This window comes from Balaenoptera ricei, chromosome 5 (genome assembly GCF_028023285.1).
Source record: "Balaenoptera ricei isolate mBalRic1 chromosome 5, mBalRic1.hap2, whole genome shotgun sequence".
Taxonomy (NCBI): domain Eukaryota; kingdom Metazoa; phylum Chordata; class Mammalia; order Artiodactyla; family Balaenopteridae; genus Balaenoptera; species Balaenoptera ricei.
The window spans coordinates 143,390,461-143,412,902 of NC_082643.1; the positions used below are offsets into that span (position 1 = coordinate 143,390,461).

General features: G+C 48.5%; 1 protein-coding gene across 3 annotated transcripts in view; it reads right to left on the reverse strand.

Annotated features, from left to right (window-relative positions):
• Positions 1–15,726: 15,726 nt before the first annotated feature.
• The window catches only part of PIGG (phosphatidylinositol glycan anchor biosynthesis class G), a 41,093-nt gene continuing 34,377 nt past the window's right edge, over positions 15,727–22,442 (reverse strand). Inside the window, exons 12-13 of one of the 3 annotated variants that reach the window (XM_059923815.1) lie at positions 20,543–20,706; positions 15,727–17,013 (exon numbers count right to left, since the gene is read on the reverse strand). In XM_059923815.1, the coding sequence (XP_059779798.1) occupies positions 16,800–17,013; positions 20,543–20,706 (378 nt within the window). In that variant the 3' untranslated portion in view covers positions 15,727–16,799. Of the gene's footprint in view, positions 17,014–18,639; positions 19,499–20,542; positions 20,707–22,442 lie in introns of those variants that run through there. The other 2 variants (XM_059923814.1, XM_059923816.1) reach the window with 2 other exon arrangements.

Here is a 22,442-nt window from a genome sequence, read left to right on the forward strand (position 1 = left end):
ACCCTCCCGCCTCCCTCACCTCTTGCCATCCCCATCCCTTCTTGGAGGCTGGGAAAAGCTCCAGGGCTGCCGGAGACCATGCCCTCACCTGCCCGTGCAGCTAGCCTTGACGGAGCCTGCATGCCCGCCCCCGGGGTCCCACACCCGCCGCCATCTCTGTCAGCACAGGCATCACCTGATCAAGGGCTAACTTGTCTTGAGGGCTCACCATGGGCCAGGCCCCATGTGGCAAGCACTTTGCAGACACTGCCTCCCCTAATCCTGGAAATGGCACTTTACGGGTGGGCAAACCGAAGCTTAGGGAACGTGCTGTGTGCCCGGGATGGAGCTGGTGTGAGAGCAGCAGTCTGAACCCAGCGTTGCCTGGTGCCTGGGCCCCCTGCCTGTTGCAGCCACAAGCAGGACCAAGGTTCTGTTCCCAAGTGGCATTTGTGGGAGTTTTGTGAGCCCAGGTGTGGGGTGGGCAGTGTAACCATCTCCAGCTCCCTCCATACCTCTGTGCCTTCAGCCAACGGCCTGCTCACTGCCCCCTTCAGGGTCCCTCAGGACCCTAAACTAAGCCTTTCGCCAAAACTCAGCATCTCCCTCTTCTTGGTTGAGGGGCTCCGTCCCTACGCCCGTCACCAAGCCCCTCAACGCAGCCTCCGCTAATTCATCTCAGTGTTCATTCAGCAGCTACCCGCTGGGCCAGATGCCGGACTCCAGAGGGGGCTGCACGCTCCCTCCCTGCCCCCCGCCCCGATGCAAGTGCATGTGCTCACTCTTGGGAGACTGGAGGGGAAAGAGACTTTCATATTCTTTTTTTTCCATACGAAGTGCACAGATCTGGTTGTATTTTACACTTAAGGCACATCTCAGTTTGGACCGGCCACGTTTCAAAGACTCAGTAGCTGCTGTGGCGAGTGGCTGCTGAGCACCCTAACTGCGGACAGCCTCCTCCCCACACGCTTCCTTTATTTTCATCAGTAAAAATGTTAAACGTGATGTACCGCATATAATATAATACACGCGTCTCCACCGTCTAGATTCAGTTTACATGGCATCAAAAATAAAACAGAAAACTCTTAACAGTCTAAAATGTCATTCCCCGTACTTGGTCCCCATTTCTCTTCTAATTTTAAATATGTAAAGTGGTACATGGACAGCCAGGGTGTCCTCCTCGTCCTCTGGGTCACCACTCACCTCTCGTTGGTTGTGGGTCATGCCTGGGGTGTTTTCATGCTTCCACAACAAAAGTGTGTGTCTGTGCACATTATATAGTGTTGCTTTGAAATTTTTTTTTTAATTGAACTATAGTTGATTTACAATGTTGTGTTAATTTCTGCTGTACAGCAAAGTGATTCAGTTATACATATATATACATTCTTTTTGATATTCTTTTCCATTATGGTTTACCACAGGATATTGAATATAGTTCCCTGTGCTATACAGTGGGACATTGTTGTTTACCCATCCTGTATATACTAGTTTGCATCTGCTAATCCCAAACTCCCACTCCATCCCTCCCCCTTGGCAACCACAAGTCCGTTCTCTATGTCAGTGAGTATGTTTCTGTTTTGTAAATAAGTTCATTTGTGTCATATTTTAGATTCCACATATAAGTGATATCATATGGCATTTCTCTTTCTCTTTCTGACTTAACTTCACTTAGTATGAGAATCTCTAGGTCCAACCGTGTTGCTGCAAATGGCATTATTTCATTCTATTTTATGGCTGAGTAGTATTCCATTGTATATATGTACCACATCTTCTTTATCCATTTCTCTGACGATGGACGTTTAGGTTGCTTCCATGTCTTGGCTACTGTAGATAGTGCTGCAGTGAACATTGGGGTGCATGTTTTTAAACTTTACATAATGGTGTCATACTGAGAAGAGTTCCTGGACCCAATTCCAATGACTGTGTGTGGAGGCTTCTTCACACCAAGCAGTTCTTGATGCCAGTGTGGAATCTGAGAATTCCACTCAATTCTGACACTATCAACCCAGAGATAGAATCTGATTTTGCCCTCCACTTCAGACACCAAACACAAGTCCAGGTTGTACCTCTGACAGATTGACTATAAATCAGAGGTTCCCATGAGTCCCTCCTCTGGGTCGTTCCATTAATTTGCTAGAATGGCTCAGAGAACTCAGGAAAACCTTATGTTTACTCAGTAGTTTAGCGATTTATTATTAAAGGATATTAAAGGATATGAATCCACAACCAGATGAAGAGACACACAGGGCCAGGTCCTGAACAAAGGCGCTTCTGTCTTCGTGGAGCTGGGGGCCCAGCACGGTGGCACCAGGAACCTTCCTGGTTCCCTGACATGGAAACTCTCCAAAAAGGGTCAAAAAGAACTCCTTTTTTTTTGGTTTTTATGGAGGCTTCGTTAAACATAGTCATGATTGACTAAGTCATTGGCCAATAGTGATTGACTCAACCTCAGCCCCTCCCCTCCCCTCCCCAGAAATCAGGGGGTGGGACTGAAAGTTCCAGCCCCCTAATCACCTGGCTGGTTCTCCTGGCAACCAGCCCCCACCCTGGTCTGGGATACAAAAGTCACCTCATTAACATAAACCCAATTGTGATAGACAGGGCTTGTTACGGATAACAGGACAACCACTTCACCTTCATGGCCGTGAAACACTTTCAGAAACTGAAGACAAGAGGCCAAATGTTATAACAAAGGATACTCCCGTTGCTCTCATCGATATGAAAATTCCAAGGGTTTTGGGAACTGGGAGCCAGGAACTGTGGGTGAAGAGCAAATACATCTGAGAAACACATTTCCGTCACGTGCATATTTTGTAAATGATAATATCACAGGACACGTAGTGTGTTAACCTCAACATCATGTCTTTGAGATTTGTTTGTGGTCTCACTGGAACTTGTTCCCGTATTCTAACTGCTGTGCTGCGTCGGATCGTGCAGCCAACCCTCAGCTCATTTGCCATTTCCCCACCGAGTCGCTCCTAGGGGATTTCCTTTCTCCCCTTACAATCCGTGCTGCACAAAACCCCTCACCTGTCTCATTCCCAGGGAAGGCTTCTCTAAGCTTCACACTCAGGTGTGTTCCTGGGGCCTGTGCCTTTCTGCTCTCCCAGGAGCTGCACCATGGGGGCTCTGGGCAGGCGTGTGTAGGGCCTGCCCCCACTGCAGCTCAGGGCCGTCTCCTGAACCTCCCTCAGAGACCCTCGCGTTTCCTCTTGTTAGTTGCTGTGAAATGGTATCTCACAGTTTTCACCTGCATTTCCACAGTTACTAGTGAGGTATTGACCGCTCTGTAACTCCTACGTTCTTATTCTCTAGCATGAAAAACAAATTGCTTGTCTTTTTACTGATTGATTTCTAGACATATACCCTGGGTACTGCTCCTTATCCCAGAGCTGAGTTGCCTTTTCGTTTGGGGTGTCATTTGTCAAAAAGTAAATCACATTTATTAATCCTTTCCTATATGGCTTGTGATAAATAAAGAAAATGCAGATTAAGTCATCAGCCACTGCAGTGCTGACCGACGTGCACCCTGAGAGGAATTTAGGAAGAAAACAGGATGGGTGATCTGTGCTTTGGACAAGCAGGCTCCTTAGATCATTAGATGCATATCTCAGGAAGAATTTTAGTGAAGCCAGGCTCTTGCATCTTCCCCTACATAGAAAAGCACTAAAACCTTTAACCTGAGATGTCTGTTCTTTGTGAACAGCAGTAGTCTTTTACCAAGATGTAAGCTTGACTGCACATATTCCCAGGCCAAAGATTATATATAAGCTAGGCTTCTCGCCTGACCTCTTCAGAGCAGTTTCTCAGAGCTACCGAGTGGCTGTCTCCCAGGCCATTGTCCTCAGTAAGGTCCCTGAATAAAACTTAAGCTCACAACACTTATGTTGTGCAGTTTTCTGTAAGTCGACGCTTGTCTTCCCGTTTCTCGCTTAAGAAATTCTCCCTATCCTGGTGGTTTTTTGTTTTGTTTTGTTTTGTTTTCGGCCCCGCAGACTCTTCGTTGCAGGGCTCGGGCTTCTCTCTAGTTGTAGTGCGCGGGCTAAGTAGTTGCGGTGCGCGGGCGTAGTTGCGGTGCGCTGTCTCAGTTGCCCCGCGGCACGTGGGATCTCAGCTCCCTGATCAGGGATCAACCCGTGTCCCCTGCATTGGAAGGCGGATTCTTAACCACTGGACCACCAGGGAAGTCCCTATCCTGATGTTTTAAAGATATTTTTCCTTTTCTTGTAAAAGTTTTACAGTTTTGCTTTTATATTTAAGTTGTTGGGGCCCAGGGTAGGCTGCCCCAAAATGTGCCTCAATGGCATCTGGATTATTTTGAATTAAAGTTACTTAAGAAATGGCCAGTGCAAAAGGGACACTCTGGACCTCCTCTCTGTGCCCTGAAAGCAGGAAATAAGTCTCCCATGTGAAGGTACCCTCCCTGTATCTGGACGCAGAAGGACACCCTTATCTCCAGGGACAGGGGATTAGGACTGAGAAGCCTGTCTAAACAAACCTTGTTACTTTTAAAATTTATTCCCCAAGCCCAGACTCTGCTTAGATTTTTTCACTAATTGAGCACTAAAGCCTAAGTTTCTTTGTCCTCTCTCAATTCCTCACAAATTTATAGTTTCTTTGTCTAAAAAGTATAAAAGCTGCCTGCTTTGGCCACTTCTTAGGTACTATTTCTGTGAGACCTCTGTGCACATGTATTAAATTTTGTTTCTTTTTCTCCTGTTAATCTGTCTTGAGTCAGTTTTATTACTAGTCCAGCCACAAGAACTCACGTGGGATAGAGAGAGAAATTTCCTCCTTTCCAATAAGGCCTTTAATCCATCTGGGAAGTTATCTTTGTTTATAATGTAAGGTAGAGATCTCACTTTATCCTTTATTATTAGATATAAGTGTACGTGTTAACCACCATTTTAGAATCTGAGATGAGACCTGATTAAAATAAAAAGGTGTTTATTTGGAGTTTGTTAGGACTGTAGCCCAGGAGGCACAGATCCAAGATCACTTGAATTGTGTTCTGTGGGACTACGAAACGGGGGATGCGTATGAAGGCAAAATCAGCAAGGTTACAGTTAGTTAAATGAGTTTTTTATCAAGAATTATAACTGGAGCCGGCAAGAAGTAAGGATGCTAGTTAAGCAAGGATTGGTTGGAGTCCGAAATGTTTGCATAGTTAGAAGGGGAGACCTTGAGATCATAAGGCTACAGCTGGCAGTGGCCAGCAGATACTGTCTTGAGAACGGCTGGTGGTGCCCTTGAGTTTAATATGGTTCAGAAAATTCAGGTTCTCAGTGGTGCAGGTAGTGTCTGAGGCCAGGTCCTCAGTGGTTGCCTGACTCCATTGTTGTATGCCTTGAGGCAGGAGATAGATGGGCCCTTGGCTGAGCGGCTGGAGTTCGTCCCCTGTGGACAGATACTGCCCGATGCAGAGGAGGGGGAGCTGAGCGCCGCCCAGATAAGAGACCGCATAGTTCTCATTCTCGAGGTCAAAGAGGCCTTCCCGACGATACGTGCACAGAAAGGCTCCTTGGAGGTCAAAAAGGGAGTGATGTCAACCTACCCATAGGCCTCTTCACTAGAATCCACCTTGGCTAAGAGATGCACGCACATACATGGGAGGATCCTGAGATAAAGCAAATACGGACTCAAAATGAGACAAAGCAAGATGATTGGCCAAAGGAAACCTGGAAGAAATGCCCCATAAAAGTGATTCAAACTACCACAAAGCCCGCTCTCTCTCTGAGCCTACCCCTGTGTGCCTATTCACATGTACTCTTTGTCCTCCTAATACACACTTCACTTATTTCACTACTTTCTGCTTCTTTGTGGAAATTCATTTTCTGCAAAGCCACACGGGCCAGGGCCTTGTTACTGGCCACTGGTCTAGTGGCTAGGATTCAGCGTTCTCACTGTCACAGCCTGACTGCAGTCTCTGGCCAGGAATCGAAATCCTGCTTCAAGCCGCTGCAGGCCAAGGCCACCCAAGATCACGCCTGAGCTATTGTTGCCGAAAACTTGGCCTCTGTGCACTGGTGCCGAATCAAATCTCAGAGACAGAGTTTTGGGTGAAGTAGAAAAGAAGAGCTTTATTGCTTTGCCAGGCAAAGGGTGCCACAGTGAGCTCATGCCCCTCACAAACTGTGTGGCCCCACCCGGGAGGGTTTGGTGAGGAGTTTTATAGCAGTGGTTCAAAGGCAGGTTGCTGGTAAGGATCAGGGTGTGTGCAGGGCCTGCACTCCTTTAATCTGGCCTCAGGTGGTCTCCTGATGAGCTTCTCTGGTTCCTTTAATCTGGCCTCAGGTGGTCTCCTGATGAGCTTCTCTGGTTCCTTTAATCTGGCCTCAGGTGGTCTTCTCTGGAATGAAGAATGCTGACATCTTCCATTTGTTGGGGGTTTTAGTTCTGTAAGAAGCTCAAAGACATTGGTTTTATAAAAAAATTATTATTTATTTTATTTTTGGCTGTGTTGGGTCTTTGTTGCCGCACACGGGCTTTCCGAGGTTGCAGCAAGCGGGGGCTACTCTTTGTTGCGGTGCACGGGCTTCTAATTGTGGTGGCTTCTTGTGTTGCAGAGCATGTGCTCTAGGCGCTTGGGCTTTAGTAGTTGTGGCGCACAGGCTTGCTGCTCTGCGGCATGTGGGATCTTCCCGGACCAGGGCTCGAACCCGTGTCCCCTGCATTGGCAGGCGGATTCTTAACCACTGTGCAACCAGGGGAGCCTAAAGATATTGTTCTGTGTATCCCTTGAGGCGGAACCAGGACCCTCCCCCAAGGTGGCGCTATTGTTTCTTGGCCGCTCCTCCCTTGTCTCTGCATCCCCTCCCTTCCCTGATTAGCAACTGTTTGGACTTGCCATTTAGGACTCAGGGAAGGCCCTGGAGGCTGGAGTCTGTTCCCTGTAAACAAGAAACAGGGGACACAGAAAGGCTTCTGTGTCCAGGAGCCCCACAGGGTCCTCTTCAGTTTCACTATGATTACTCTATTATAATTTTGATTTGTCATCAAATGTGTGTGTGTATCTATCTGTCATCTATCCAGGTATCTCCTTTATCATTTTATCTTTATTGTAGGGATAGCTAATTTTTCTCACACATTTTCTTTTTTATTTCAGTGCCTTTATTAAATCTATTATTTTTAAGCTGTTTGTAACATCATCTCTCACGTAGGGGAACAAAATTTGCCACCCCAAAATGTGTCTCACAGCATATTATTTTAAGCTGGTTATTTTCTAAGAAACAGCAAGACTTGGGGAAAACTCTGAAAACCAGGCAGGAATTTCCTCCCCTTTTGTAAGAAACACTTACATTTGTAAGGGAAATCTCCATTTGTGAGGGCGCTTTCACCTCTATACCAGGAAGAGGAGGGTGACCAAATCTCTAGAAACTCTTAACAGTGGAGAAGGCACTGACTTAAATCTGCATCACAATCTTACCCTTGTTTACTGTGCTTTTCCTGTAACCACCCGTAATTGATTCATCCCACCCTGAACATTCTCTCTCTCTTTTTTTTTAAAGGGAATAGTTTTTTTTTTGTTTGTTTGTAATTTTATTTATTTATTTATTTATTTTTGGCTGTGTTGGGTCTTCGTTTCTGTGCGAGGGCTTTCTCTAGTTTCGGCAAGTGGGGGCCACTCTTCATTGCGGTGTGCGGGCCTCTCACTATCGCGGCCTCTCTTGTTGCGGAGCACAGGCTCCAGACGCGCAGGCTCAGTATTGGTGGCTCACGGGCCTAGTTGCTCCGCGGCATGTGGGGTCTTCCCAGACCAGGGCTTGAACCCGTGCCCCTTGCATTGGCAGGCGGATTCTCAACCACTGCGCCACCAGGGAAGCCCTGAATATTCTCTTTTGTCTTTAGCTGAGGGTGGTATTAAAGGTGAGGGTTTTGGCCATTTTGGTCAGTTTTCCTGGGTCTCTCCCATGTATACGTGTTAGTAAACTTTTGTGGAATAAAATTCATATTTTATGGCAAGACAAGAAAAATTTAAACATAAAATTTTTCTCTGCCCTTTGGCCTCCTATCTCCCCTCACCGTACATTGTGTATCTGCATTATGCATCAAGCAAACCTCCCCATTGGCAGGAACACCTGCTCAACCATAAAGAGCAACATTCTCCCAGTGTCAACAAGATAACTCCTTAAAGATAACATTCCGTCTTGATCTTCTAAGGGGTCACATGACCCACCATGATGACGCTTAGATCTGGATTATGTAAACTGTCAATAATACATCTTTTGATGTATAGCCCTCTGTCTCAAAAAACGTATATAACTATGCCTTGACTTCTAACAGGCAGAACAGTTCTCAGAGTTTTCTGAGATGCTCTTCATGGGTTATAATCCTCAAATTTGGGGCAAATAAAATTTTCCATTTCTTCCTTAGATTGACTAATTAACTTTTCATTGACAGTTTAATTTTCTCCTGTTAATTTCTCTCATGTCAATTTAATTGTTAGACCAGCAGGAAGAACCTAGAAGGGGCAGGAAAATTTCCCCCTCCCCAACACTCACATGTATTGATATTCTATATTTACACAAATTTTCTTCCATGTTATTCATTTTTTTCTATTGAACTGCACGTCCAATGTCTTTCTTCAGAATGTTGCTCTTGGCACTTTCCATGTGCGTTTCAGATAAGACTGTCATGTACCCTGCATTACCTTGCCAGGGCACAGGCTAGAATTGCATGGGGTTTACACATTACTCTGAGTAGAATGCCATCCTGTAATTTTGAGTCCTTCCATCTTTGAATAGGTCTATCTCTCCACTTATTTGGGTCTTCTTTTATGTTTTTCAATAAAGCTTAATACTTTTCTTTGTAACTGTCTTGCATGAGTTCTGTTAGATTTTCCCTGAGATGCATTTTAGTTTTTGTGGCTATTGTAAATGTTGCCTTTTTAAAAACTTCATTTTCTATTTGGTTATTGCTGGTGTAAAGCCTGTTACTGACCTGGTGTACTAATTTTGTAACCAACAACATTGCAAAAATTTCACTTTAGTTGTAATTATTTGTCCATTTCCAATATCATCTGTGACTAACAATGTTGTCGTCCATCTGGTTGTACAAGGGCCAGCTCATTAACCACTGCAGTCGTTAACCTACGTTACGGAACACAAGTCCATGTGCCGGACGCACACTGAGGCCAAACAAACCAAAACGTTGGAGTTTGGAGCAGAGAGAGGTTTATTGCAGGGCCATGCGAGGAGACGGGTGGCTCAAACTCCCTGATGGGAGTATTTCTCAGCCAACAAATGCACATATACTGACTGCTCCCCTACCTCTTCGGAGCAGTTCCTCAGAGCTACCTGAGAGGCTGTCTCCTAGGCTATTGTGATCAGTAATGTCCCTGAATAAAACTGAAACTCACAGCTCTCACATTGTGCATTTAAAAATTTCAGTTGACATAAATGATGTCCTTGGTTTCCAAACCCTCTGCAAGTGATCCAAGTGTTCTTGCTAAGACCTCTGCTGGGGCCCAAGGTAGGTAGAAAAATGTACCTCAATGGCATATTAGTTAGTTTGAGTTAAACTTACTTAGGAAATGGCCAACACAAGAGAGACACTCTGACCTTCCTCTCTGTGCCCTGAAAGCAGGAAATGTCTCTCATGTGAAGGTGCCCTCCCTGCATCTGGATGTAGAAGGACACCCTTATCTCCAGAGACAGGGAATTCAGGGCGAGAAACCTGTCTAAACAAACCTTTACTTCTTTACTACTCAAACCCAAATTTTGCTTACATTCCTTTTTTTTAATCTATTTATTTAGTTGTGTTGGGTCTTAGTTGTGGCACACGAACTCTTAGTTGTGGCATGTGGGATCTAGTTCCCTGACCAGGGATCGAACCCTGGCCCCCTGAACTGGGAGCACGGAGTCTTAACCACTGTGCCACCAGGGAAGTCCCTTAAATTCCTTACTAGTCAAGCACCCAAACCTAAATTTCTTTGTCCTGTCACTTACTCTCAAATTTATTGTTTCTTTGTCTAAAAAGTATAAAAGCTGCCTGCTTTGGCCACTTCTTAAGTCCTTTCTAAGAGCCCTCTGTGATCGTGAATTAAGTTTGTGTCTTTGTCTCCTGTTAATCTGCCCTGTGTCAATGTTACTAGTCCAGCTACAAGAACTCAAGGTGGGTACAAGGGGAAATTTTTCCCTCCCCGACATCTCCAACACAAAGTTGAGTAGAGGTGGAATGACAGGCCTCCTCTTCTTTTTTCTGAGTTAAGTCATTAAGTATGAGGTTTGCCTGGAATTTTGGTAGACACTTTTTAACATTAAGGAAGTTTCTTCTATTTTTAGTTTGCTAAGAGTTTTTTTTTGGGGGGATGGATTTTTTGTGTGTGTGTGTGTGTGTTTTTTCCAATATAAATAAGCATTGAATTCTATCTATGTATTTTTCCATCGATTATCATGATCATTTGTTTTGTCAGCCAAAGAGGAAAAACAGCCACAGAAGCTTGCAACTAAGAAAAGAGTTTATCTGGGGTCTTAAGAATTATAATTCAGGAGGCACAGATTCAGGTAAAACCAAAAGCGTGTTCTAGGGAATAGAAAGAGTCAGAAGCTTATAAACCAAAAGCCATGAGGCTGTGCTCTGACACAAGAAAGGAAATATTTGTCCTTAAGCGATGGCTGTCATGAGTTGTTTTAGGATGAGGGTCAGATTAGTATCTTGAGTTTCTGGCAGATGCCTTCATTGGGACATTAACTGGTCAAAAGGTCAGATTCCATTCAGGTTGGGACCATATAAGCTCCCGCAGTGGCCCCCAGCTCCATTTCAGAGCTCTCTTAGCAATACTGACTCCATTTTGATTTTCCTTCCACAGTTTTTTCCTGGATTAATCTGTTACTGTGGTAAATTATACTAATCCAGTGTTCAATTTTAAGTCAAGCTAATACTACATCTAATTTGAAAGTCAATTGTACTATTGTTTTATCTGTCTATTCATATTTCCACCCCTGTAAGCAACCATTTTCTCTGATAATATGCCTCCGTATGTATGGAAAAAATGATTACTATGCTGGTTATTTCCATTTTAGACTATTACTGATTTCTTTTTTTTAAAATTTTTATTGGAGTATAGTTGATTTACAATGTTGTGTTAGTTTCAGGTGTACAACAAAGTGAATCAGTTATACATATAAATATATTCACTCTTTTTTTAAGATTCTTTCCCTATATAGGTTATTACAGAGTATTGAGTAGAATTCCCTGTGCTATACAGTACGTTCTTATTAGTTATCTATTTTATACATAGTAGTGTGTATATGTCAATCCCAATCTCCCAATTTATCCCTTCCCCCGCTGATTTCTTACTATTGAACATTGGGACTAGTTTTTTTATACCCCCCACCTGACACACAACCTTCTCTCCCCAGTAGAGTTTTGGGATTTTTAGGGGTCAAATCAGTATTCTCCTTTATTAAGATCATAAGCATTGTCCATAGGTGAGGTAAATGGGGTTCTGTGACTACATTCTCTTTCTTGTTTTTGTTGAAATTAACAGCTGACTGATGTTTTCCATGAACCTGTGGCCATGTCATCCCCAACTTTTAATTTTTTTTTTTAATAAATTTATTTATTTTATTTATTTTTATTTTTGGCTGCGTTGGGTCTTTGTTGCTGTACGCGGGCTTTCTCTGGTTGCGGTGAATGGGGGCTACTCTTCGTTGTGGTGTGCGGGCTTCTCATTGCAGTGGCTTCTCTTGTTGCGGAGCACAGGCTCTAGGCGCCCGGGCTTCAGTAGTTGTGGCACGTGGGCTCAGTAGCTGTGGCTCGCGGGCTCTAGAGTGCAGTCTCAGTAGTTGTGGTGCACGGGCTTAGTTGCTCCGTGGCATGTGGGATCTTCCCAAACCAGGGCTCAAACCTGTGTCCCCTGCATTGGCAGGTGGAATCTTAACCACTGCACCACCAGGGAAGCCCCATCCCCAACTTTTGACAGAAGTGAAAACATTCTCTCCAAGTGTTCAAATGTTCCAAGTAATCCAGGATTTCTTTTCATACAGACCTCCTTCTTGAGCTCTCATCCCTCCTGACATGGGCTCTGGGGGTCTCTGCACAGTTAATATCCAGGGACCTCCCTCTGCTCTGCTCAGGTCCCTGCATGCAGCTCTACACTGTGTCCCAAGATCTTGGTGTGTGGCAAGTGGGGCTGAAATCCCACTGAGCACACTAGCCAGTCACAGATGTTTATAGCAACTTTACTCATAGTTGTCAAAACTTGGAAGAACCCAAGAAGTCCTTCAGTAGGTGAATGGATAAACTGTGGTCCATCCAAACAGTGGAATATTATTCAGCACTAAAAGGAAATGAGCTATCAAGCCACAAAGAGACATGGAGGAAACTTAAATGCATGTGACTGAGTGAAAAAGGCCAACCTGGGAAGGTTACAAACTGTATGATTCCAGCCATGGAGACAATAAAAAGGGCAGGGGCTCCAGGGAGGGTGTGGAGCACGAGGGATTTTTAGGGCAGTGAAATTATTTTATATGATGATATACCATTAGATATATGTCATTATACATTTCTCAGAACCAGTAGATATATAAGACAAAGAGTGAACACTAATGTCAACTATGGACTTTAGCTAATAATAATGTATCAATATTGGCTCATCAATTGTAACAAGTGTACCACACTAATGCACAATGTTAATAATAGAGCAAACTGTGTGTGTGCAGAGAGGAGACTGTAACATGAGAACTCTCTGTACTTTCCACTGAATTTTTCCATACAGCAAAAACTATTCTAAAAGATAGTCTGTTAATTTAATATAAAGACAATGGTGGGGCTTCCCCGGTGGTGCAGTGGTTGAGAGTCCGCCTGCCAATGCAGGGGACACGGGTTTGATCCCTGGTCCGGGAGGATCCCACATGCCGCGGAGCAACTGGGCTCGTGTGCCACAGCTGCTGAGCCCGTGTACCGCAACTGCTGAGCCCGCGTGCCGGAACTGCTGAGGCCCGCGTGCCTGGAGCCCGTGCTCCGCAATGAGAGAGGCCACTGCAATGAGGAAGCCCGCACATCGCAGCGGGGAGTGGCCCCCGCTCACTGCAACTGGAGGGAGCCCGCGCGCAGCAACGAAGACCCAACGCAGCCAAAAATAAATAAATAAATAAAATAAATTAAAAAAAAAAAAGACAATGGTGAAGATAAAATGGAACACTAAAAAGCATTAAATTAACCCAAAGAAGACAAGAAAGGAGACACAGAAGAATGACAACAATGACCAAAAATGAAACGAGAAAAATGGCAGCTCTAAATCCAATTCTATCAATAATTACATTAAATGTAAATGGACTAAAAATTTCAATTACAAGGCAGAGATTGTCAGACTGGATAAAAAAGCAGGATGCAAATTTTGAGCTCTTGTAAGAGCCACTTTAAACAGAGTCACAGTAGGCTGAAATTAAAAGGATGGAAAAAGATATATGCAAACAGTAATCATAAGAAAGTTGGAGTGGCAGTATTAATATCAGACAAAATAGAGTTTAAGACAAGGAGTATTACTGGAGATAAATAGGGATATTTCATGATGATACAAAGTAGATATATAAGGACAATATAACAGACAGTAGATATGTGTCTAACAACAGTTTTAAAATATATGAAGAAAATCTAACAGATCTAAGAAACACATAAATCCACAATCATAGGTGTGTTTTTCTTCATTGTTTGAAGTATTTACAATTAAAAAATGACAAAAAATATTATTTTTCCTTAAAAAGGTGGGGTGGGGCAGGCCCTAGGAAGGTAAGGAGGAGGGGGAAGAGGGCAGCAAAAGGAGAAATAAGAAGGTTCAAGGTCAAGAAATCAGTGCAGGAAAGCACAGCTCCACAAGCAGTACCACACACGACTGGGCACTGCCTTGTGTGCAGAAGGAGCTGGTGCGGGCTGCAGACCAGGGCATCTGCTGAGGGGAGGGCAGGGCGGCACAGGCCAGAACCAGGAGCTTGGGTTTTATTCTAAATGAATGGGATGAGCCCTAGAAGGGTTTTGACCAGGGCACTGTTGCCTGGTTTTTACTTTCAAAGATGACTGTGGCCTGCTCTATTCAGAACCCAGGCGAGAGACGCCTGTGACTGAGGCCAGGTGACAGGGTGCATTGACGGGTGGCATATGCCACTGAGGGGGGTGTGATGGGCACCTGGGGTGGGGGAATGCTGCCGTTTCCAACACAGGGCCAGGAGGCAAGGTCTGGAGCCTTCTCTTCTCACATCAGGTCTGGGGTGACCCTGAGCTTTCCCACACACTGCCTGCATCCCCAGATTGCTCCTCCTCCTCTGCGTTCCCGCTGTGTGGCTGCTCTGCCCTCCGCTGGCCACTAAGCCCAGAGGGCCACTGACCCTGGATCAGCTCTCTGGCACTTAACTCTTCATCCCATGTCCTTCACCACAGCAGAGCCTCATAGTGTCTGATCAGACTGCCCACACATTCACTAGCTTTGTGGCCCCAAACAGAATTTTCCGCCTCTACACCTGTTTTTCATCTGTGGTTAGTTCTGATAATAATCGTCCAGGGTGGTGGGAAGGTCATATGCAAAGGGCCTTGCAGACAGGGCATGGCCTGCTTTCCTCAGCAGCTCCCCCTGGGGCATGTGCCCCTCCAGCACTCTGGCCAGTCCCCCTTGGTCCTGGCTTTGTGGCACTCTTGCAGCAGCAGCTGGCCAGCCCGCTACATTCTCTCCCTGCTTATGCATCTCCCTCAGCTGCTGCGGGGCTGTGCTGACCTAGGTGTACCTCATGCACACTTTGTTCAGGGCTCTGCTCAAAGTTGCTTCTTCAGAATAGCTGATTCTGAACATCCTCTCTAAAAACAGCATTTTGGCCATTCTTTACACACTTCCCTTCTTTATTATCATCTTATTCTCAGCAGGGAAAAATGGATCTGAGTTATATCTGCCTTCCATTAGAATGTCAGCTCCATGAGGGCAGGGTTTTGCCCGTTTTGTTCACTAAGGTTCCCCAGAGCCCAGGATGTGCTGGCACCCAGGAAGCAAATATTTGTCCAGGAGCTGAAATCAGGCTCTAATTCCTAGTACCTCAGCAAGAACGATCAGAGGTTCATTCTTTCGAATAAACTCTACAGGCTGCCTGTGATGGGCACCAAGCACATTAAGAGCAACAGTGGGTCAAACCGCTATGCCCGTGGTCACGGTGCTCCTCACCGCCGTAGCTCAGCAGAGGGGCACCAGGTCCCTTAGGACATGCTGGCAGAAGCGGACCGATCCCTCAAGAGCTGGGAATGTACTTGATACACAGGATGCGCCTGGACCGTGAGGTTGTCTCCAGGAAAAGCCCCATCACTGAATGCCATTATTTGTACTTGAAAGAATGACAAACTGGTTGCCAGGGTTTGGGTATGTGGCAGCCATTTCCTTGAAAACGAACCAAGTGAGACTGCCAGTTCAAGGAAAAAAACGCTCAGTATTTGCTGTCAACCATAAAATTTGAGTTTTCACAGGTAAGTAAAGTTTTGGAAAACTTACATTTGCCACTGTGAGCTTCCAATACTTAAAGACTTTTCTGATGAGACTGTTGGTGACGTGACAAGTGAATTTTGGTGAATGATGGACCGACTGGGCCAACATCCGGAAGATCTATACAGCTTAAAGCATCGCTTTTTCCCAAATGATAATACAGATGTTACAGAACCACACCCGTGTAGAAGATCCATTCAGGGAGCAGGACAGATCAGTGGATTTTAACGGAGCAGAGCACGAAAGTTCATTGATACGGTTTCAGATTCCACAATGCAACTGATCTGTTCTTTTTTAAAATAACTTTTATTTTGAAAAGTTTAAATCTCACAAGTTATAAAAATATTACCGAGAGTCCCACGTACAATTCACCCAGCTTTCCCCAACAAGAGTACCTAATATGGCCACAGTCCTTGTCAAACCTGGCAGCAGACATGGGTGCCAGTCTGTTCACTCAGGTGAGACCCGAGTAGGTCTTCACCTGTTTTACACACGCTCATTTCTTCTTTCTCCAACTAACCTTTAAGAAACTGTCACAGGTCCAGTTTTAGTGCAGTATCAAGAAAGAACATCCATGATGATCAGAAAAGGATATTAAAGTACTCTTCCCTTTTCCAATGACACATCTGTGCGACTGCTGCAACCACACACACAGACCACAACAGACAGACACAGAATCCAACTGCCTTCAATTAAGTCAGACATCAGATTTACAAAAATGTAAAGCAATGCCACTCTCCTCGCTAAATATTTTTGTTTTGGAAAATATAGTTATTTTTCCTTAAAATGTTATATTAACACACAACGGGTTTATAACCTTAGTTTCAAATGAATACTTATTTTTGAATGTCTTAGTTTTAATTTTAAATGCCATAAATGCTGACAGACGTAACCCACATAAACCCAAGCTGCTGGGGACCCCGGTAGTTCCTGAGTTCTGCGAGGGGACCCCGGCAGCAGATGAGCCTCGTCCCACAGAGGCCCCAGGCCCTCTGGGGCTCCCGTGCACTGTGACAAACCTGGAAACTTTTTATTCTTCAGATTAAACTGATATATTTGGGTAACTTATCCAGAGGAAATTAAAAGTTCAGAAGTTTCTGGAGTGATTGTCAACAGGGGAATACAATTCATATCCAAACTAAGTATTTTTAAATGACCTTTTTAAACCACTTACTATTTAACCTAAATTCAAGTACAGTAGTCAAAGAAACTGAAACTATTCATCAACCTTATAGAATTCACACCTTGTTTTTTTAAGAATGATCTTGCATTTAAACAGATTTCTTTCATTATGCAAATCCATGAAGTAAACAGTAAAGTTTAAAAATATATTCTTTTTCCAGTGTCTTAATAGCTTAGTCTAAGACTTTGTGCTGCTTTGGTCCATGGCTGTGAAGAATACACAGACAGCAGCTGTGATGAGTAGATGCATTCCCTCATAGAGAAGTTTTGGAGAAAACACACTCCATATAAATAAATGATAACGCAGGGATGTCACCAAAACGATATACGCAGAAACTGGAATAGAACAAATCAGTGCGTAGCAGAAGCAAGCATGACTCAGCGCCGAACCGCTGTTAATAAAAAGGGAAACATGCATTAGTACATGCCACTTCTGGATCATGTGAGGCATGAACACACACAAATAATCGATATTTGCACTTTGACTACAGTAATTCCTGTTCCTGGGACTTAGTCTGGTGGGCACTGTGGCGCCCGAGGAGAGGACAGCTGCAGACGGGCACCTCCAGTCACTTAGGGCCACCACAATCTGCAAAACAGTTTTGAAAAATGCACCCCCAAATTCTACAGTTATTTATTTTAAAATTATACATGTTATAACATATAAACAATGAAAAGAAAATCACGCAAGGATGAGATACGTGTGATGTCCAGTGGGGTGTCTGGTCTGTCTGGTCTGGTCTGGGGACATTGGCTCACTCCTGAAATAAGAACAGTCCCCCTCAAGGCACATGCATGCACTGCCTTTGTTTCCAAGCCATCCCCACACCATTACATAAATCTAGCCTGTTCTTCAAGGCACCGTCCGGGGTTGTGACCATTTCAGGATGACGAATTCCACCACCCAGGCACCTTTCACTCCTTGCCAACCCCACAGATCCTCGGGGGCCAGGCTTCCCTGACTCCAGTCCTGGCGCCTCTCCTCACACCTCGCCCCGAGTCTCCAGGTGGCCTGTCCGCGGTCAGCCACGATGCGCATCGCTGCCGCTCACCCCTCCTGGAGCAGGGGTTCCGTCACGCAGGCAGGCGTCCTTGCCTGGCCCTAACTGGCCCCCCACTGGGGCTTCAGTGCCCATCCTTCCTGCTGGGCTCTCCAGCTGCCCGTCACCCTCAGTGGGTAACAGGCTCTGCTTACTTCTCCTTGATGCATCACGCAGCCTCGACTCCTACCTGCAGGCCCTCTTCTGGGATGCCGTCCTGACCCCTCACCCCAGCGTTGTGACTGGCTCATTTCGCCGCTGCCCCACCGGACTCCGCGCTCCTGGAGCGAGTCCTCACGCCCACACCTTGGGTCCCACTTGGGATCCAGTCCATCCGGCAGGGGATCCCTGGAGAGCTGGGCCCCGAAGCATCACCTCCTCCCTCCCCAGGGCCTTTCCCCCAACACCCAGCAAAGGGCACCCTAGGGAAAGGCCTGGTGGACGACGGGCCTCAGCGGGGGCTCTGCTGCCCCCTCCTGGGGCATCAGGGCGTCTGTGCTCAGCTGGGAGCCTGCTGACCCCACTCCCCTCTTGACCAGACAGTGAGGGAGGGGAGCTCAGGACACTCACTTCCTTGTGTTTCGATTTCACACACTCGGAAGACTCTGACTGGGGTTCCTTCCACAGAGACAGCCAGTGGGGTGACAGTTCCCGTAACCTCAACAAGTGACAATTTGCGACCTAGGGGATGAACGAAGGCCCTGCAGCTTGGACCGCTCGGCTGTCCCCGCTGCCGCGCTCCAGACCGGAGGCCAGCCCCCAAAGCAGAGGGGCACGGGCCACCCAGGGCCTAAATTTTAAGCCATTAGAAATATATTTTCTTTTTTTACCACTTTAATCTGGTTATAGTTTTCTTATTTTACTAGAAAAAGTAGAAACAATGAGTGAAACTTGAGTGAAAATGAAGAAGAAAAACCTTTACTAAAATAAAGGAGAAACATTCCTTAATTAGGGAAAACATCATACAACACTCTCCAACTGATTAAAACGCTTTCAACTCACTTTAAAAAAATGCTTTCATCTGTCTTTTTTTCTCCCCAATACAAGTGTAATAGATGAGAAGTGCCGGGAAAATCAAGTTGTGATTTTAGCACCAGGAAGCTGCTCTTCACAGAAGCCCAGGCCCTCACCGCCTGGGTCCACCTGCCCAGCAGGCCTGGGGTCTGCAGACGCGGCACACGCAGAGAGCCGTGTTCCAGAGCAGGCAGCCCTCGGGGGCAGCGGCAAGCTCACCTCACCGGCTCCTGGCCCCTTGGTCCCCGACACGCGAAGACACCCGTCGGTCAGTTTGGGCCTCTCGACCCCACCAAACCCACCCCCAGGGGCATCTAGGAATCCGCTAATGAAAGAACCCACAGCTCAGCGGCGATCGTGCCGCTGACGTGGGTTCACGTCCAGCACGAAAGCCTGGGAGGGCGTCCTGCGCCGCACAGCGACCCCACGTCCCTCCGCTCCCGCCAGCAGGTGCTCGGCTCGCGGGAGACCAGATCGGCAGTGGCTGATCAGAGGGGAGTCTGTCCAGACATCCCAGAGGCCACATGCAGGCCCCTCCCTTGTCCTCAGCAAGCCTGCAGCTGGGGAGAGAGAGCCTCTCACTGGGGAAGCCAAGGGTCAGCCGTGGCAGTCTGGAGAGCAGAGAGCAGGTGGAGCCCACCGGGAGCCAGCGGCCTCAGGGCAGAAGCCCACCCTCCGCAGCGGGAGCCGCCTCTTGCTTTCTTGCTCCAAAATCCGATGCTCGCCTTCACCCCGTCCATCGACGTGGACGTGAGCTTGGTGCGGAGGTAGAGGGTCCCGGAGGCCTGTGTCTCAGGAGCTGGTCTGGGGGTGACACGTGGGACTGAGAAGAACCCGTGAGGGAGGCCGAGTAAGCGGGGGCAGCTTCAGTGTGGGGTCAGACGTCACCACAGTGAGGCCTGTGCTGTTAACTCGGGCGGAGAAGTGGGGGCCCCGAGGGGAGGGTGGCGACAGGAAGCTCGCCCTCCCCTCAGCTGCGAAGTGTCCTCCTGGGGCCTCCCTGACCCGCTTGACCCCCCGGGGTGTGGAGGGGAGTGTGTCAGGAGTTCAGAGGCGCTAAGGGAGCCTCACACCCCGCGAAACCTCACATGGGCCTACAACCCGTGGCGGCGACACCATCGCCCGTTTTACAGACCGGGGAGCCAGGGCCCGTGTGGGAAGCACGGAATCACGCAGCCACGCACCACTCGGGCTGCACTCTGCTAGGTGGGCCCGGGCACCGAGGTTACTGTGTGGATAGAAGCTGGAGGCCCCTTCCTCATGAAGCCCCCTTTCTGCGGGGAGCGGTGTATAAGCCAGGAAGGAAGCACTGCATGTGAGGGGGTGGGAACACTGTGGAGTAAACAGGCAGGGGAGGGTGGACGGATGGACGTGCCGGGCAGGACAGAACAGTGGGCTGCCCCGCCAGTCTGGTGGGAACGGAGCCTTTGGGGCTGGTGACCGTTGGACTCCACGGGGGCGGGACAGGGCAACACAGAGTCGCACCCCCACGGACAGCCCCTCAGGCCTGTCCAGGCTCCTCTCTCCAGCAGGGACCCTGGAGGTGAGAACCAGCACCTCCTGTCCTCTTGTTCCAAAGGGAAGCCCCCCATCCCCCCCGCCCCGTGCTCCAACCAGGTCACCAGCAAGTAGAGAAAATGCAAAGAGACTTTCCTTCTTGTCCCTCTGGAGACACACGTTGGTATGAGCTGGAAAAAGCCAGCAGGGGCGTCTGAGCCGTCCCCACACAGACCAGCCCTGCCACGCGCCGTGGAGTGTTCAAGGTAAAGAAAACCAATGAGAGAGACCTTTGAGCCCCTGGGGTTCAGGCGCCCTGTCTCCGTAATAGGAGTTAAGCTGCCGTCAGATCACAGGCGAAGGAGCTCACCTGCTGGCCTCCGAGGCCAGGAAGTTCACCAGGTGGCCGGCCCACAGCACAGGCCCCGTGTACGTCGCAAACGCCGTCAGAAGCACGGCCGGGATCTCCACGTAGGCGTCCAGGCCCACGAAGCCTGCTGAGATGTCCACAGTGGCGATGCTGTTGGAGTTTCCCTGGACACGGGGAGAAACATGCTGAGCCGGCTGGTCTCATACCATGGCCACGAGCAACTGTGAGAGCCAGTCACGGTGACCTGGACACACAGGAGCCCCAGCTGCCCGTTCACTCCTGGTTCCGGGGCTGACCCTAGATGCTGTCCCTCCACGTGCCCGCCTCACGCCCAGGCAGGAGGAGCAAGCGGAATGTCTTTTACCTTCGAGAAACTATACAAATGTAAGTCTGGTGATGAACTATGGAAAATTCCAAACTTCCCCAGGTCTATTTACTTCAGACAGACACACCGACCTGCCTCCTCAGGGACCCGGTCTGAGGGCTGCACGTGGCACGGGGGCGCGGAGGGCGGTGTTGCCACGCGGCTCGCTCGAGGGGGGACGCTGCTGTTAGGTGGCGGAGGGTGGGCGGGCTGGCTGCCCGGTGTCTGGCTCACGTGTCAGATGCGAGACCCTGGCCAGTAACGGGGCAGCTTGTCCCTCGCAGGGAGGGTGGGGTTTTGAATCCAAGGCAAGGGTCTCACAAGGTTCAGTCCCTCTCCACTCTCAGTCTTTATTGACGCTGGGGGCCTTTTCTGAGACACTCATGATGTTTACGGGTCTGACAGCACAAATGTCTGTCCCAGCCCAGCGAAGGCCCCTCCCAGGAGCTCTTGACTCAACGGCCTGGGACACAAGTCCGGCTGGGTGAAGCCCACGCCTTCTCCCTCGGCCGTGTGCCACTCCCGGCAGTCACTGGGTCGTGGTGCAGACCCCAAGCATCTCAGAGCTGTGCCCTTCTCTCGACAGTAAGCTCCTTTGTGCAGCTTCCCCCGACCCCCCCTGCCCACGTCCGCCTGGGCTTTCCCCCAACTGCATGACTCCCTCCCTGGAGAAGGAGGAGACCCTAGAGCTGCTGAGAGGAGGAGGGGGGGAAGAACAAGGGTCCCAAACGCCACGCTGAGGGGAGGCGGGCCGAAGATGGAAAAGCGGGTCCGACGCCAGGCAGGTCGCTGGAGGTCCCGCTGAAGCCGATTCCGCTGTCAGAGAGGGTCGACCTAAGGCGCGGCCTGCATGCTCTGGGGCTTTCCTTGCGTTAACTCACTAGATCCTCAACAGTCCTGACACCGTGCAGGTGGGGAACCGAGGCAGGGAGAGACCCAGGGGCCCGTGGAGAGCCGTGGATGCCAGCTGGGCACCACGCTCCTGACCCCATACCACGAGGAGCTGGTGAGCTGAAGCCCGGAAGGAGCAGAGAGCCTGTGATTCTCCTGCCGGGAAACCCGGCAGGGAGAAAAGGGAGACGCCCAGGGGAAGGGCTGTGGGAGGGGAGGGGAGGGAGGCCCCGGGGCGCTCGGCTCCCAGGCCCGCGCAGCTGCTGTTCGTCTGACTTGCCGCGCGGCCCGCCGTGCACGGCCGACCTGGGCTGGTCTTGCTCCCGAGGGACCGCTGGCACGTTTGACGGCGCCCGCTGCAGGGACGCCCGTGGCCATTGGACTCGTGCGCTCTGGCTGCCCACGGGCAGCGCCCGAGATGTGCCAGCACCACATGCCGTCACGGGAGCTCCGTGCTCACCCCCGTGGGACGAGGCCACATGCCCCAGAGGAGCAGACCGAACGTCAGAGGCTGCCTCCTCGCTCGGGCGCTACCTGTGGTCAGTCCTCCTGACGCTGAGGCCTCAGCGCTGAGCCAGGCTGCCTGACCAGCAGCCGCCCTCTCCGTCTGCGTCCAGAGGGAGACTGTGGGCACCAGCCTCATCA